Source organism: Solanum dulcamara, chromosome 10, assembly GCF_947179165.1.
Source record: "Solanum dulcamara chromosome 10, daSolDulc1.2, whole genome shotgun sequence".
Classification (NCBI taxonomy): Eukaryota; Viridiplantae; Streptophyta; class Magnoliopsida; order Solanales; family Solanaceae; genus Solanum; species Solanum dulcamara.
Genome location: NC_077246.1, coordinates 1,373,688 through 1,391,677, shown reverse-complemented (window position 1 = coordinate 1,391,677; position 17,990 = coordinate 1,373,688). Strand labels below are relative to the sequence as shown.

The following is a 17,990-nucleotide window of genomic DNA, read 5'->3' as shown; positions in this document are numbered from 1 at the left end:
TTCTTTTATTGAGTCAAGGGTCTACAGAAAATAATTTTTCTATCTTGCATAAGACACATCACGCTCCACTGACCCTACTTATGAGATCACATCGGTATGTTGTTGTTTTTTTTAGTTTTTTATCCGGTGTTTGTAGTCCGATTAGAACTTCAATTAAATTCGAATCGCGCATTGCATGGCTCATTCGGGGGTGACGCTTCCAACATAATTTTTTCTATACCCAGGGTTCGAACCTGAGACCTCTAATTAACGATGAAACAGTCTCACAACTGTACCACAACCAATGTTGGTGTATATTGTTGTCGTTGTTTCTGTTGTTCTGTTTGTTTGACTAGACGGAAATTATGAGGAAAAAATAAACAAAAACACTAGAAAAATCATATCAAATCCTAGAAACTGCGATACCAAAAATTATACTAAACATTGCACTAGTATCCAGAAATAGCAAAAATTGTGAAAATTGTATCTTCAAATATGAGTTACTGCTAAATTTATTTTCACAGTTTACCTCAAATTTAATAAATAGAGTTTGTTAAATATTTGAGATAAAAAATTATATTAACTTGTCATAAATTTGAAAAAATTAAAACTGTTCAAAATATATTTAAGGGACTATTATGAATCTACCTTAAATGTAAAGGACCATTTTATTATTTTCTCTAATTTGAGATATGTTCAATGCAAGTCCTACGTGGAATTATTTAAAAGGCTTCGGACAATATATTTACTTGGTCGGTTTATTATTTTAACATTAAAAATTGCAGATATATTCCCTTTATTGCAGATATATTCTCTTTATTTTAACATCAAATATTTTGCCTCTTTATAATATGAAAAATCTTTGTACAAAGATCTCCATCACGTTCTTAATGGTAATATTTTCTAACATTTTTTTATCAATCGAAATCTTGATAAATAGAGTTACTTGTATTTGTATTAGTAAAAAATAACATATATCATTACTAAAAAAAGGCAAAAATTGACCTTTGAATCCGACCGCAATCGTTTGGTTTTTGAGGAGTCGCAAATCATTGGTCGGTATGAAGAAGGTTGATACCAAAAACTGACCAAAGTAATTTTACACAATTATAAAATCGCTCCATCAAGGGATAGAACCCCGTCTTTATCATGGTAGGATACTTTTTTATCATTAGATCATTGGTGCTTGTTGATTTCAAAACTTTTGTATTTTTATACTCTTCAGACTCATTTTTTATGAAAACAATTGACTGAATTCGGACAGTTTCTTTAAAAAAAAATTGCAAAAAAAAATGTCACATTTATGAATGGAGATTGGTTTAGATGGTCGATTTTTCGCCCTTTATTTAACAGTGTGCCAAATGCCCGCAAATTGATCCAAATATCACAGTTATTAGAATCATCATTGTGGTTTTTGTTGAGAATTGTAGTTGAGACTTTGATTGCAAATGAATATACGATTGACTTATTTTTAAGCAATTTATAAGTTGAAAACTGTTTATAAGTTAAAAAAAAAAGGAAACTTACATAAATATACAATATTAAGAAAATATTTACCATTTATAGCAATAAATATTTTTTTTCAGTGAATACTTATAATACATTTATAATACAATTTTAATACATATTGTAGAGAACTATTTATAAAACATATATAATACAAGTTTTATAGATGGATAATACATTTATCACATATTTTAATAGATTTATAATACATTATGTTAGTTTCTTACTATACAAACATAATATATATTTTAAAACACTTATAATACATTTATATTGTATGCATAATTCACTTTTAATACAAGTGTAGATTTATCATAGTATTGCTATATATTGCTATAAATGGTAATAAATAAAAAATATCGCTAAAATCGGTAATTAATTTTTAAAAAGCACTCAATCAAGTAATTTTTCCAAAAAAAAAAGGTGCAGACCAACTTTTTTTTTTGACTTATAAGCTGTTTTCAACTTATAAACTGCTTAAAATAAATTCATTCAAATAAACTCAACTATTTATTGGAGCTTATTTTAAGCACAAAATGACTTTAAGTTAACCAGTCAAACACTCAAAAAAAGTTGAAAACAGCTTATAAGTAGCTTATAAACCAATCCAAACGGCCTCATATACTCTAGTTGAAGACTTATTTGGGCTTGGGCCATACCATACTGCATTTCGTCTTCATTGTAAAACTGGACATGTCCATTAGAACTTGAAAGTGACCAAAAATATTGTTCATAAAACATATATAGAAAATTAGGATTTCAAATGCTCATGAGAAAAATATTTTACTAGGAGAGCTACCACTGTATATCCATGTCACAATCCAAGTCAATAACACGTATTGTTTGTTTTGACAGAATAGACCTTACGGGTTATTTAATTTTTTGGGCTACACATCAAGTAAACTTGTGTTATGCTTTATAAAGCTTGTGACTTTCCTCTCTAATTTTAATGTGAGATTTGTCTAAGGTATAATGTGTAACCCTTCTTCAGAAGTTCTCGTGGATATCACATTTAACCACTTAGAGTTTCAATGTGAAATTCGTTGAAGGTATCATGTGTACTCTTCTCAAAAGCTTTCATGGGCATCACATATGGGTTACTACCACCATATTTGTTACAGTTTAAGCACATGACACGTATTATCTATTTTAGCTCAAGGGGGCGTCAAAAGCATGCGTACCAGATGAACTTATGCTATGGTTTATAAAATTAATTTCGATATAACATTCGCCTAAAGTATCATGTTGATCTATTTTACATATAAATTATTTATTATAATATATTTGTCATTTCTTATGATGAAACGATGTTTTTATTTCTTTTTGATTTTCCACCTGGAGTCTGATATCCATATTGACACCCAATTAAATTCAGATTAGCGCATTATAGGACTTATGTTTGTGGTCGGCGCTCTCAACAGAAAAAAAATTATTTTCAAAAATTCGAACTCAAAACCTCTGATTAATTAAGAAATGAGATATTAGATAACAATTAACCACACTTGTATAATGGTGTCATTGTCGATGGGTATAGCACTAAACGTGTGTTAGACGCGGAAAACATCATATGTTTTCAAACTTTAATTTTCTTTTAAGTGAAAAAAATAAAAAAAAATATTCATCTAAAATAAACAATCCCAAACTTTTTAAAGTACAAAAGACAAATAAATCTAATTTTATGTATTTAAAAAATTGCATAAAATTTCATATAAATCACCTTCTTTTGCCCCACAACAACGTCTGTCTATCAACTACTGAACTACTCCATCTATGTTGACCCTCCAATTAATTATAATCCTTGTCTGGCACGTCCAAAATTTTATTATTTTAAATAATATTAGAAACATTTGGAAAATTAATAAATTAAAGAAGCACTTATTTTGTATTTTAGTTCCCTCTATGCATGTTAATTGCTATATTTAGCCTTCAATTTTATCATAAGCACACTTCGAATTTAAGTTTAATGAATTCAGGATGTCACTAAGCTTACTGATCATTTGAGTTACTGAAATTAAAATGTAAATTTTATACATATCTAATATACAAGATTAATAGAGCCAACCGTTTAATAATTTTTTAATATTATCTTTCTTGAGATTTGACGAAGAATAATATTGGAGAGAGTTGATAAGTGAAAGGGGGGGTAAAAAAATAATTCAATTCAAACTCGACGAAAAAGCGATGCAGTCACTTCCGTCGCTTTTTTGCTCGACGCTTTTAATAAAGCGACAGATTGCATCGCAAAAAGCGACGGGCTGCGTTGCCTTTAAATTTATTTTCTTAAAAAAAATATAAATAAAAAATGACGGACGGTGTCGTTTTATTTTTAAATTTTTTTTCCCCAGAAAAGAGATGGACAAAGGGTCCCTATCCGTCGTTTTTGTTCATGGTGTTCTTGAAAATTTTCAAAAAAGCGATAGACATAGGATCCCTGTCCGTCGCTTTTTAAAAAAAAAAATCAGAAAAACGATGGACTAAAGGACCATGTCCGTCGCTTTTCCCGTAACAATTTTGACAATAGATGCAATTAAAATACAATTCAATAATAATCAATCCAATCCAATCCAACACAACTAATTAACCAACAAAACACACAATATACATCATAATGAACATAATTAAACACTCAAAACGAATGAAGTCATAATATTTTAAAGTCTTTCAAATTTAACAACTTAAAGTTCATATATTATTACAATAATTCAACATTTCTAAAGTGCAAGTTGGATTTTTTTGGACAATTAAAGTACAAACTAATTCCAACAAGTAAACTAAATCAAAGCTAAGTGTCAACACTGGATGAACACAAATTAATCCTGCGAGAAAATCAATTTTGTTATCAATAAGATCAACTAATGTTGTCATTTATGCTAAACTAACACTTTATCACTAAAGCACTCTCTAAAAATTCAAACATATCCTAAAGAAATCAAACAAACTCTAAGCAAAATGCAAGTGTTGTACATTGAATAAAAAAATTAATATATACAATAATTAAAATTTAAGAGGAAAAAATACCTCAACTTTTTTCAATTAGAGCTGAGATGGAGAGGTTGGTGGCAGTGGGCTGGGCAACATCGAATATTGAAATATTTAATTAGATTGTACTCATGCACTTAAAATTTTGTACAAAAATATTCAACCTTAATTAATTATTTCAAGTATCCTAAGTTCAAGTATCTAAAGTTGAGAATTTATATAAACCAAAATAATTTCTAACTACTTAATTAAAAAATCCTAAAGTTCAAGTTCTAAAATCTAAGTTCAAGTAAAAAAATTCTAAAGTTCAACTTAAAAATCCTAAAGTTCAAGTTTTAAATTCAAGTTCAAAGTTCACAACTTAAAGTTTACATGCATATCCTTCAAAAATGCAAAAAATCTCAAGTTCAACATTTCTAAAGTTCAAGTTGTTTTTTTTCTAAGTTAAAGTACAAACTTTCAAATTTCAAGTATAATTAAAGTTCAAATATCTAAAGTTGAGAATTTATACAAACCAAAAAAATTCCTAAGTACTTCAAAAATCCTAAAGTTCAAGTTCTAAAATTTAAGTTCAAGTTAAAAAATCCTAATATTCAACTTAAAAATCCTAAATTTCAAGTTGAAAATTTAAGTTGAAAGTTCACAACTTAAAGTTCATATATCCTACAATAATTCGACATTTCTAAAGTTTAAGCTTAATTAATTCTTAAAAACCACAATTCAAGAAACCAAAGTTAATAACTAACTTCATGAAAAAAAAAATCACAATTTCTAAAGTTCACAACCTAAGTTCAAATAAGTAAATGCTACACCCAAAAAAATTCTAAGTTCAACTTAAAAAATCTGGCCTAAAGTTCAAGTTTTAAATTCAAGTTCAAAGTTCTAAATTCAATACAAGTTATGAGTAAGTTCTAAGTTATAATTAGAAGCTCTAAATAAGTTCTAAGTTTCTAACTTCTAATTAACTTCTATAATTACTTTTTAAATCTAACTTTTAACTTTAACAACACTTCAATTCAAACTAATAAATATCCAAATTTACAATCTAATTCAAAAAACTCAATTCAACTAAAACCCAAAAATCTTCATTCACTAATTCACAATTAAATATACAAACTAACAATGTTAATAACTTTATAACTTCAAAAACACTTCAATTCCAGCTTAAAAAAAACCAAATCACAAACTAATTCAAAATACCTCAATTCAATGTAAAACCCTAAAATCAAAACTATAATTTTTTGTTCACTAATTCTCAATCGATGTTACAAATTGACTATTTTAACAACATATATTCAACAACATAAATAAAATAAACTAACTAACAATTCAAATTTTTCTCAATTTACAAAAAAATAAAACCCTAACTAAGTTTAACAAGGAGAGAAAAAGAGAAGAGAGAGAGAGTCGGACGGAGTACCTGAGAGAGAGGGAGGGACGACGACGGTGGAGACGCCAGCGAGCTGCGGCGGGGTGGGGATGGGCGTCGGGGTTTAGGGGAGGGGATCGAAGAGAGAGAGAAAGTTAAGAGAGTATACAAATTAAAAAAATGGGAGAAGTTGTGGCTGATATTTAGTAGGGGGTGATAGATAGCGTCGCAAAGTCCATCGTTTCATTTAAAAAAATTTGACCAAATTTTGACTAAAGAAGTGACGGACTAAGCGATGCCGTCCTTCGCTATTTTTTAAAAAAAATTAAAAAATTATAAATAATAAAATAAAACTTTATTAAAAAAATATTATAAATTAAAATTAAAAATTAGCGAAGAACTCCGTCGCTTATTTTAAATTAAAAATAATTATTTTTATTGAAAGCGACGAAGGCGTCGCCGTTTATATTAAATAATTAATTATTAATTAAAAATATTTTTGGCGCAAAAAACCGCCAAAAAAGCGACGGACATAGAGTCACTGTCCTTCGCTTTTTAAAATTTAAAATAAAAAATATAAATGACAAACATTATCCTTTTGTTCGTCGCTTTTTACCATCGACACAATCCATAGCTTTTCTTCGTCGTTTTTTCACCATTTTTTTAGTAGTAATTCTAAGCTGAGGTAATTAATTAAATCATGTAATATCATTGGGGAAAATTTGATAAAATGTTATCACTATAGAATATTGACTTTTATGAGACAAAAACCATAGTATTATAAAAGTCTAAATCCACCAAGAGGTGGCTAACAAAGAACAGTTTTTTCTTAGTATGATTAAATATATAAAAAATAACAATAGTTATTCAACTATAGGGTGAGAGAAATCAAGAGGTGGCTAACATGTATATATAGTCCAAAGGACCACTTTTTAGTTGTAACTAAAGAGTTTGGCTAATTAACATGGATTACCAAAATCTATGTTGGTTGGGGGTGGGGGTTATAATTAAATATTTATCCACTCTTAATTAAAAGTCTCGAATTGAGTTTTATGAATAAAATTGTTTCTGTCGCTGACGTTTGTCAAGCAGACAACGTGAATTGGCCCTCTTTGAAAATCGCTCTGAGAGACGTCTAGTAGTCTCTGACTTGATCTTCAAATTCTAATTCATTTATGATATAGTGCGTTTTACTCCACAATAAGACTTTTGAAGAGTAAATTTGATTTATTTAATTAATCAAATTTCAAAGTTGATGTTAAATACCTAGTGGAAAACAAATAATAATATAAGCTAATATGGAGTAATCGATTCTTCAGTCCAATAAATAGTAGAATTTGAAGTACATGGATTAATATATATGATTTCATTTGTTTCAATTTATGTGATATTTTTTATTTCTCGAATATTATTCCAACTAATCTATAAAGCTATATTGAATAAGATCAACTCAATACTTTTAAAATAAAATTTAAATATTTAAAAACTATTCAAAATTTATAATTCATTGCATATCAATATAATAAAAAAATATATTTTAAAATATTAATCAAAATTTATATAATTTGAATCTTGAGTGCTGTGCAAGCAACTGCTAATATTATATTCTCTTATATATAGTTTTGCCAAAGATTAATTAAATAAAGTTTTGACAGTGTAACCTAAGATTTATTAAAATATAATTATTTCCAACTTTCAAATGGTCAATTTGATCCAAATATATTGAAAATCCAGAATGGCATTTGTCCTCGTTATTGACCAATCTCTGTTTGATTTTGACCATTAATTTTCAAAGTCTAGATTTTAGGTTTGGCACCCTATTCCTTTTATATTAATCAATAATGGATTAATCAAGGAGGTAGTATGAAATTACCATTAATATAATATATTTATTATGCATGCATACGAATTGAATCGATGATTTATCGAAACTAACTTTTCTATGACTTTTTCTCATAAAAATAATACACCCCATCTTTTTCCAATGTCATTTTTGAAACTATAGTAAAGTATGTTATTGTTGTGTATATATGTAGGAATTGAGATTAAAACTAATCTAATTATTTACTTTATAACTTTTACTAATCAAGATCAGATATCACTTACCAACAATCAAATTAAGGAGTATGGTGAAATAGATAGAACTTTTTGCGCTTGATCAAAGGGTTCGGATTTTGAGTTTTGAGAATAGAAAAATTCTTAATAACAAAGAGTTATTCACCTTTAAATATGATCTATGCAATAAAAATCTGAATCAATCAATATATTAAATTGCAAATACCATATTCAGTAGCGTATTTGGGTACGAATCGGGCTTGAGTTCACGTGCACTCACGCTTCCCTCCCTAGTTCATGTATAGTAATATTATGTTTTTTTAAAAATATTTATAAAATATATACGTGCATGCATACCTTTCTTATATTTTAATTAAGTATTTTTTTTTCTTTTCCTTATTTCAATCTTTGGATTGTTCTTTCAAAAAATTCCAGTATAACAACAACAAGCCCAGTATAGTCCCACCATGTGGGATTTGGGGAGGGTAGAGTGTACGCAAACCTAATCCCCATCTTGAAAGGTAGGGCGACTGTTTCCGAAAGACCCTCGGCTTAAGAGAGAAGAACAAGAGAGGAGAAACAAGGAAAACAAGACATAAGTCAATAGAGCCAAGCATATCGAAAACAATATAAAAATATGAGAAATGAGAGCGAGAAAGTCAGGGTAGGAAAGACCGGAAAGAAAGGAGCATTAACTACTATAGATAAATAGGATACCCAAAGTAAACCGGACCCACAAATATAAGCAATAATCAAATGTAGAAATCAAATGTTAATAAAAAAAATGAGCAAAACTACGACTACTATGGAGAAAAAATAAGCCACCTAGCCCACTATCTTAGTCTGAGTCCTCCACAGCCTCCTATTTAAGGTCATGTACTCGGTGAGCTACAGTATGATATATTAAAATTCCAGTATGATATATTAAAATTCATATTTTCCTTTTGTCATTATAAAATTTTACATAATTAAATCAAATACGTGTATTAAAAATAGTACGGATAAAGAATGGAACATATAAGTAATAGATTCAACTCATCTCAATATTTATCCATCAAAAGCAAAGCTACTAGAATAATTACTTGTTTCCACTTCATTTATTTTGCAACCACCAACCTTTCAATTGAACATTAAATGAAAAATAAAAGAAATCTTTAATTTTTGTCATTAAAGTTCATCAACTACTTATTCCCACCATCTCAAAGTAATAGCCACTTTATCTAAAATATGTTATTTTATAATAATTGTTACTTTAGATATTTATGATTAAAAGTTGACAAATGTTTTTTACTATATCAGTAATATTAATCTATTTTTATTAAATAGAAATAGCTTAATAAACTATATTATATATATATATATATATATATATATATTAGTGAGCATAAAAAGAATTTAAATGACAATTATGAAATAAATAAATGAATATTATATAATAAATAAAAACAGGTCAATCATAAAACTAACTCCAATAAGATTAATTTATTCTGAATGAATTATGTGCAAAAACTTGCCGAATCGCTACGCTTCGCCTTTTTCTGATAATATCCATCTTGGTTGCTGCGCTCCCACGTGGCTTATTTTTTATATGTTGTTTGAAGATTTTTATATCGTAGTGAAATTTATTATATACATACTTACAGGTTAGCGGTTGGCGAATGCGAATTCCATTGTCATTAAAAAAAAAATGCATGATAAGTCACATTCACATGTGACATTCAAGAACAACTTGAATTGTTGGGAGTGCTGGTTTACGAAATAAATTTTATAATGTATAAATTTAAATTGGCGGAATTCATCGGTGACCTTCTAAAGTGGGTATCAATTTTCACTTAGACATCTCAACTAGATTTTGTTTATTTTAGAGATCTCAAGTAAAGCTCCGATGTGTCATTTTGACACTTTGTGCTGACTTGACATTTTGAGCTCGTGAAGAGCGTTTTTTTTTAAAAAAATATATATTTTTTTCATTTTTTTCTTGTTCTTCTTCTTCTCCATTTTCTAGCTACCTTTTTTCATTCATGTTGAAATAGATTTGAGCCAAATATAAAGTAAATACTTCCAAAAATTGATGGCTAAGTAAGAATATATATTAAACTCTTCTTTCCTTGCGCGTGCACTCATCTAATATTCCTATCAGTAGCAATCTAGTTAAGCATATGTTCATTGGTTTACTATTAATTTAAACAGAAAATATATTATGGTTTACTATTAATTTAAACAGAAAATATATTATGGTAAAAATGCATAAGATGATAAGTACATTCACATGTGACATTCAAGAACAACTTGGATTGTTGGGAGTGCTGGTTTACAAAATAAATTTTATAATGTATAAATTTAAATTGGCGGAATCTATCGATGGTTTTCTAAAGTTGGTATCAACTTTCATTTAGACACCTTAACTAGACTTTATTTATTTTAAACATCTCAAGTAAGGCTCCGATGTGTCATTTTGACACTTTATGTTGACTTGGCATTTTGAGCGAGTGAAAAGCGCTTTTTTTTAAATATATTTTTTTTTTCTTGTTCTTGTTCTTCTTCATTTTCTAGCTATCATTTTTCATCCTTGGTGAAATAGATTTGAGCCAAATATAAAGTAAATACTTCCAAAAATTGATGGCTTAGTAAGAATATATATTGAACAATTCTTTCCTGCGCGTGCACTCATCTAATATTCCTATCAGTAGCGGCGAGTGCATTACACACAATTTATATATTTGGATGATTGTAAAAAAAGTGTCAAAATGACATATTAAGACCTTACTTGAGGTATCTAAAATGAACAAAACCTAGTTAAAACGTGTAAGTAAAAATTGATGACAACTTTAAAGGACCACCAATAAATTTCGCCATTTAAAATTAATCGAATTTCAATTTAAATATTTAACATCTCATGGGGTACCACATAAACAAAACAACTTGAATTTCCCACCAAATCGTACTAAAAGTACTTCTTTCCATTACTTTTATTTTTGCAACTACCAACTCCCCCAATTGCACATTAAATGAACCCCTAAAGGAAATAGTATTTTTTTTTTGTTTTCATTAAAGTTCACCAACTACTACTACTACTTTATTATAAATTATAGTAAATAAATAAGAGTCAAATATAGTAAGGGTAAATCAGTCATTTCAATCATTATCGACATGGAGAATTTTCAAATAAAAATACAAAATACATAATAACGTGTTGGCCCCTTTCATCACCCAAGACCGCAGAAGTAGTTGACACTTTTTATTGTAATTTTAATAATTTTATATCAGTTTTTGTAAGTTTATTCATATTGTCTATTCTAATAAATTCGAATAAAGGAAAAGAGTTGTCGAGAATAAATCGAAAACAATTTTTTTATTATGAAAAAGTAGAGGTGAAATTGCATATATAATTTTTTTTTGACTTCACTTATGAAATTACATTAAATATATTATTGTTGATATCTGATATCTATTGATATAACAAATCGTATTTATATGATTTACCCCCATAAATAACTAGTTTTATGTTCATATAATTAAAAAATATAAATAAAATCAATATTTATGCGATTTTCATTAGGTGGGGATTAGTTGCAACAAATGTTACTATTTACAATTTTACCTATTAATCAAACAAGCTAAATTTCACCTTTAAAAATAATGGGATAATTTTATGTAGATGAATTTAGCCATTTGGCTCAAATTACCCATTAATCCAGCTAATCCGAATTTACATTAGATGAGCCACTTGACGCACTAAGCTTTCGCTATGCGCGGAGTTCAAAAAGAACCAGACTATAAGAGTCTATTGTATATAATCTTATCCTGCAAGAAGTTATTTTCACATTTCGAACACATAACTCTCACGATTACATGACAATAATTTTATTAATTACGTCATGACTTTCCTTCATATTAAATGAGCCAACTAAGGGAATAAAACACTCCATGTCGAATGATTCTCCATCTTAATAACTGAAATTCGAGATTTTTAATTAAAAAAGAAAGAAATTTCAATTATCCGTGATTTACTTTTTGAAGTTCTAACTAAGACAAAAAGTAAATTCCAAGACTTACGAACCATATTTTCTCAATGTGTTTTTTCATGGAAAGAATACACATAGAAAGCTTACTTTCTTTGACCACCTAAAATTCCAATCTTTATATTCTGATTTTTTTGTAGTACAAAGGAGGACAAAAAAACTTTTATGTTTTATTTTTTCATAACAAAAAGTATAGTTTCAAATTTTCCAAATCTTTGAATTGATCAAAATATTAAGTCGTGGGGTTCAAACTTGAACATTACGAAACTTATAAAAATCAACCCACAAATTCCAAATTTTCTTTTCAATTTTTTTTTCTATTCACATTCAAGAAAATTCTTCCCTTCATTTGCTTTCCGTATCAACCTATGTGACATTATTTCGCCTCACAAAATTTAAGAAAATAAAAAAGACTCTTAAAATTTATTGTCGAAAAAAATATTAAATATTTGTGAGACAACAAATCGTGTCATTAAAGGTTAGAAAAGTTTTTCAAAATAAAATTATTTTTTAATTATAAAAATATGACATTCTTCCTGAAACAAACTAACAAAAAGTGTGTTTTTCTTGTTATCTTGTGGTCATATTTTTGTTGCAATCTTTTTTAAATTTTTTTCCGAGTCGAGGATCTATTAGAAACAACGCTCTACAAAAGTACGAATAAGATTTCACTTGTGTGATTATATTCAATATGTTATTGATGGTCTCTCAATTTTTTTTTGTTTGAATCGAGAGTATTAATATGGAAAGTGTGTCACGTAAATTGTGGGAAAAGAAAACATTTTTTTTAATCTTGTGGTCATATTTTTCTTGCAATTTGTTTTAAAAAAAATCACTCTCTATACCACAAAGATACATATAATGTCTGTACATACTCTATCTTCATTAGATCCCATTTATCGAATTATACTCATACATTGTCGATATTATTTGTAATTCAAAAAAATTCCTTTATTTCATTTACTTTATATCTTATTATTTCTCTGAATACCTTATCTTACTTATGAAATTACACCATATATTATTTGTTATTCAAGAAAATTCTCAGTAAACCTAGCTAAGCTGTCTGCAATTCACTGTACAATTTCCATTCCACGTGCTATTCCATAGTTAGACGAACTATTTGACTCAATTTTTAAAATATTTTATTTTTCTACAAATCCACGCTTTAGTTTTTTTTTTTTTTCATTTTTCATATATAAAGTACACCAAAGGGATATAGTAAGTCATATTCAAAGACATCTTTGTGATTTACTTGAAAAAAACTTGGGATTTTTTTTCCTCTTTACAACTTTGAGATATTTGAGGTAATTTACTTAATTTCCAAATATTTCTTTGTTAATTTAATGTTGTTTTGGGACATGGGGTTTTGTGTTTTTGGCTTTTGTATTCGATTTTTAGGTTATTAGCACTGAACACGTTGAATCAATGTTTTGTATCGAAAATAGTAAGTTTTGTTTTAATTGTATGATGTTTAGTTGAAAAACAGAAAAAAAAGATTGGATTTTTTGGTAATTTACTTAATTTCCAAATCTTTCTTTGTTAATTTGATGTTGTTTTAGGACATGGGGTTTTGTGTTTTTGGCTTTTGTGTTCGACTTTTAAGGTTCTTAGTATTGAATACATTGTATTTCTTGAAATTAATACATTTGTTTTGTGTCGAAAATACTAAGTTTTGCTCTGTTTGGATGAGCTTTAGTTCAATCTTTTGTAAGTTTTGACCAGAAGTTTGATAATTTAGCTCAAGAAATTTGACATAGTGGAGATTTTTGCTTCTAAGTAGAGTTAGGAATAGAAAGTTTTTTTTTAATTTTTTTTTTCCACACATATATCTATATTTCATGTTGAAAATACTGCTTCTACATCTTATATTTGAATACATAGTTTTAGTTGTACTCTGAGTTTAGAGCTAAGAATCTCAAAGATTGAACAGTTCAGTTTTGGATCTTGAATCCGCCTCTGGTATACTTTAATTCAATTTTGGACATAAAGTTTGATAATTTAGCTTAAGTACTTGAAATAATGGAAGTTCTTTTTCTTCTAAGTAGAGTTACTTAAGAGAAAATATGTAGATGATTTTTTATTTTTTTTAAATTTATATTTGGGGTAAGGTAAATGGGGAAGGGGATTTCAAGGTGAGAATCGAACCATCGACAATAAAATGAAAGTTTAGTCAACCAATTGAGCTACTAAGATTTCTCGATGATGATTTGATTATATTTGTTAGTAGTAGTTTTCTATTTTTAGTTCTTGATAACTTTGGCTTAATGGAGTTATATCAAACAATTTTGCAGATTAAGAAAGCTTTTTAGTATCTTGCTAAAAAAACTTTGGGAGATGACTGTTCGATCGAATAGTTTTAAAGGAATACATTTGGAAACTAAAGTCCAATCAAATGGGGTCAATAAGATGATGAGGAAGAATTCGATAAATTTAAGGAACTGTGAACCAAAGAAACTGATGTTAGAGACAAGTCTATCATTTAAGAATCTGGTTCAAGACTTAGATATATCAGAATGGAATGAAAAAAAGATTAGAGCAACAGATTCATTACCCGAGCCTTCGATTCGGTTTTCTCCACGACCTGTTAGCGAGCTTGATGCTGCTGCTGTTAAGCTTCAGAAAGTGTATAAGAGTTACAGGACAAGAAGAAATCTTGCAGATTGTGCTGTTGTGGTTGAAGAATTATGGTATGTGGACTTAAACTTTTTTATAAAAATCGAATCTTGATTTAATGTCTTAGTTGTATTGTCTGGTTTATGTGGTCTTAAGTTTTTTGAAAAATCCAATCTTGATTTAATGTCTTTGTTGTATTGTCCTGTTTATGTGATCTTATGTTTTTTTGAAAAATCGAATCTTGATTTAATGTCTATGTTGTATTGTCCTGTTTATGTGGTCTTTAACTTTTTTGAAAAATCGAATCTTGATTTGTAATGTCTCAGTTGTATTGTCCGGTTAATGTGGTCTTAACTTTTTTGAAAAATCGAATCTTGATTTAATGTCTATTGTATTGTTCGGTTTCTCCAAACCTCGCTTATGGGATTACACTGAGCATGTCGTTGTTGTTGTTGTTGTATTGTCCGGTTTTTCCAAACCCCACTTGTGGGATTACACCGAATATGTTGTTGTATTGTCCGGTTTATTGAAGTGGTTGTGTTACATATGTATGTAGGTGGAAGGCTTTGGATTTTGCAGCTCTCAAACGGAGTTCTGTTTCTTTCTTCAATGGGGAGAAACCAGAAACTGCTGTATCGCGGTGGGCTAGAGCGCGTACACGAGCTGCCAAAGTTGGTAAAGGATTGTCAAAAGATGAAAAGGCTCAAAAACTTGCTCTGCAACATTGGCTAGAAGCTGTAAGTTCTTGAATTTTTTTCCGAAATCTTGAATTATTTCAGTCACTTTATTCTTGAAGAGTTCCGATGATCATGATGAAACTGATCGTTTATTTCTTTTTCTGATGTTGTGTAGATTGATCCGCGACACCGGTATGGGCACAACTTACACTTCTATTATGATATTTGGTTTGAAAGTGAAAGCTCTCAACCTTTCTTCTACTGGTGAGTGTTTCGTTTCAAGATTTTGAACGTGTAGCTTTATATGAATAAATACGTCTAGTAAATGTATCCATTCATTGAAATATAACATACCTGACATTTTACGTTATCAATTTCTGCGTTGAAGGTTGGATGTTGGAGACGGGAAAGAGATAAATCTTGAGAAGTGTCCGAGGACCAATCTGCAGCATCAATGCATCAAGTATCTTGGACCGGTAAGTCCAGAATTCCAGATTCTGTGATTTTTACCATAATAATGATAAGAACAACAAATGGATCCATTTTACAACATAATGAATCTTATGATGGTTCTTTTACTGTTTCAGAAAGAACGAGAATCGTATGAAGTAGTTATCCAGGACGGGAAACTTGTCTATAAACAAAACGGTGTCTTTGTGGAGACGGTAGAGGGTTCAAAATGGATCTTTGTTCTTAGCACAACAAGAACATTGTATGTAGGACAAAAAAAGAAAGGTGTGTTTCAACACTCGAGTTTTTTATCGGGTGGTGCAACCACTGCTGCTGGAAGACTCGTCGCTCATGGTGGTGTTTTGAAGGCTATTTGGCCATACAGTGGACACTATCACCCGACAGAAGAGAACTTCCGGGAATTCATTAGTTTCCTCGAGGAGCATAGCGTAGATCTTACAAATGTTAAGGTAATTGTTCAAATTTATGTCTTCAACATGCATCTTCGTGGCGTAAAATGGAATGTACTAGAGAAATACATTGCTAACAAAAGATGATTTTTTCTCTTCTTTTCAGAGATGTTCTGTTGACGATGATGAGCAGTCGTTTAGAGCTAACAATGAGGGCTCGAATCACCAACCACCCGTTGTTAAAGAATCACCCAAGAGAAGCACTTCTGATGCAAATGATCAAACAGAGGAAAAAGCAGTAGTCACAATGGATGATGAACGCGAAGACAAGAAACAAGAAGACACATCGTTTAGCTTTGCTAAACGAATGTCTCGAAAATGGTCAACAGGTAACGGACCTCGTATTGGATGTGTTAGGGAATACCCAACAGAACTACAATTCCGAGCACTTGAACAAGTTAACTTGTCACCTCGGGTTGCTAACGGAGGTTTCAACATGTATGGCCCGATCCCCTCACCAAGGCCAAGCCCGAAGATTCATCTTTCTCCTAGGATTGCATATATGGGACTACCTAGTCCAAGGACACCTATTTCAGCAGCTAACTAAAGCAACATTTTACCATTTGCACCAACTGATTTCACTATCCGACCAATCTCTTTAGGTTGATTCCCCGGGTTGTTGGAATTTCTAGTTCGATCAGGACCATGAGTCACATTCATTCGTTTATGGTATCCTAACCTTTGACTACACATAGAGAAGTCAATGCAACAAACTAACTAAAATCGTTATTTATTCGTTCATTCGTGTATCATTTATTTGTACAAGATGGCTTCATTGAGCCTAATTGATCATCTTTTTTCAAAGTTTTTGCCTCATCATTTGTAATTGAAGGTTGGCTTTGATCAACAGTTATGCAAATTTTTTCATATTTTTTGCTCCAATGGATTGAAGTTGAGTTGATAGCTCTCTATCAGAATTCAGTAGCAAAGTTTCTATCTCCAATCTTGTAATTTTCGCTCATTCTGTTTAAGTTTGTTCACATTGTCGGTCTCAAGTTCAGATAAAAGAGGAGGATTACCGAGTTGATCCAAAACAACATATTCATTCCATAAAGGTAAGGGTAAGGCAGTCTATATCTTACACTCCCCATCCCATTTATGGGAGGAATTATACTAAATTTATTGTTGTTTATCTTTGCAAAGAAGCCCATTGAGCATAGATAAGAAACAAAACAAATTTTACACCACATAAATTGAATACTCAATATTACATCTTACATCTTTACCAATGTTTCCATCCGAAATTTGTAACACTTCTTCTTCAGACCTTTCAATATCAGACACATGTCAAATTCTGTATATACAAATTTCACTATCTTAAGATAATTATAAGCCACCGCTTGGCATTGTTTTTATTGAAAACTTGTAACACTTGTCTTTCCTACCTTCCAAGATCGAAAATGTGTCAAACTCTATAGCATTTAAAATTCTTTAGTCCTAACCATGAATCCTACCTACCCTGGACAACACTTAATTTTCTTGTTTCTCTTGGGACTATTCCAGTCAAAAGTGGACCAATCTAGTCAAGAACACATCCTTATTCATTTATTTATAGTTTTATAATTTTGACTTAATAACTTTGAATGAAAAGCTAGTCAAGACTCAAATTCTTCTCAAACTGATCTGCACGATATTTGTTTTTATGACTATATTAATGTTTTGATAGATTGTATTCTTTTTCTTTTTTTTATATTGTCTACACACCAATAATTTAAAAAATAAACTTATAATATTACAAAGAAAAGATATTATATACGTAAAGCTATTATAAAAAGTGAAGAAGTTAAAGCAAGGATAAAATAGGATTATCAAATAATAAGCAAAGGTAGGATGAAAAAAATAAACTTACAACTAAACCACATCCAAA

At 29.5% G+C, this 17,990-nt stretch overlaps 1 protein-coding gene across 1 annotated transcript; it reads left to right on the top strand.

Moving 5' to 3' along the window:
• The first annotated feature begins 13,110 nt into the window (after nucleotides 1-13,110).
• LOC129871337 (IQ domain-containing protein IQM1-like) lies at nucleotides 13,111-17,005 on the top strand. The gene is made up of 7 exons (XM_055946234.1): nucleotides 13,111-13,217; nucleotides 14,205-14,600; nucleotides 15,083-15,263; nucleotides 15,379-15,467; nucleotides 15,592-15,679; nucleotides 15,791-16,123; nucleotides 16,230-17,005. The coding sequence occupies exons 2-7, from the start codon at nucleotides 14,248-14,250 to the stop codon at nucleotides 16,668-16,670; spliced, it is 1,485 nt and encodes a 494-aa protein (XP_055802209.1). The 5' UTR covers nucleotides 13,111-13,217; nucleotides 14,205-14,247; the 3' UTR covers nucleotides 16,671-17,005.
• Nucleotides 17,006-17,990: the final 985 nt, after the last annotated feature.

Bases quoted from the DNA above. Each gene is read 5' to 3' on its own strand.
- LOC129871337 (XM_055946234.1), top strand. From the start codon at position 14,248: ATGACTGTTCGATCGAATAGTTTTAAAGGAATACATTTGGAAACTAAA. The intron at 15,264-15,378 runs GTAAGTTCTTGA...GATGTTGTGTAG, and splicing joins TGCAACATTGGCTAGAAGCT to ATTGATCCGCGACACCGGTA. The intron at 15,468-15,591 runs GTGAGTGTTTCG...TCTGCGTTGAAG, and splicing joins TCTCAACCTTTCTTCTACTG to GTTGGATGTTGGAGACGGGA.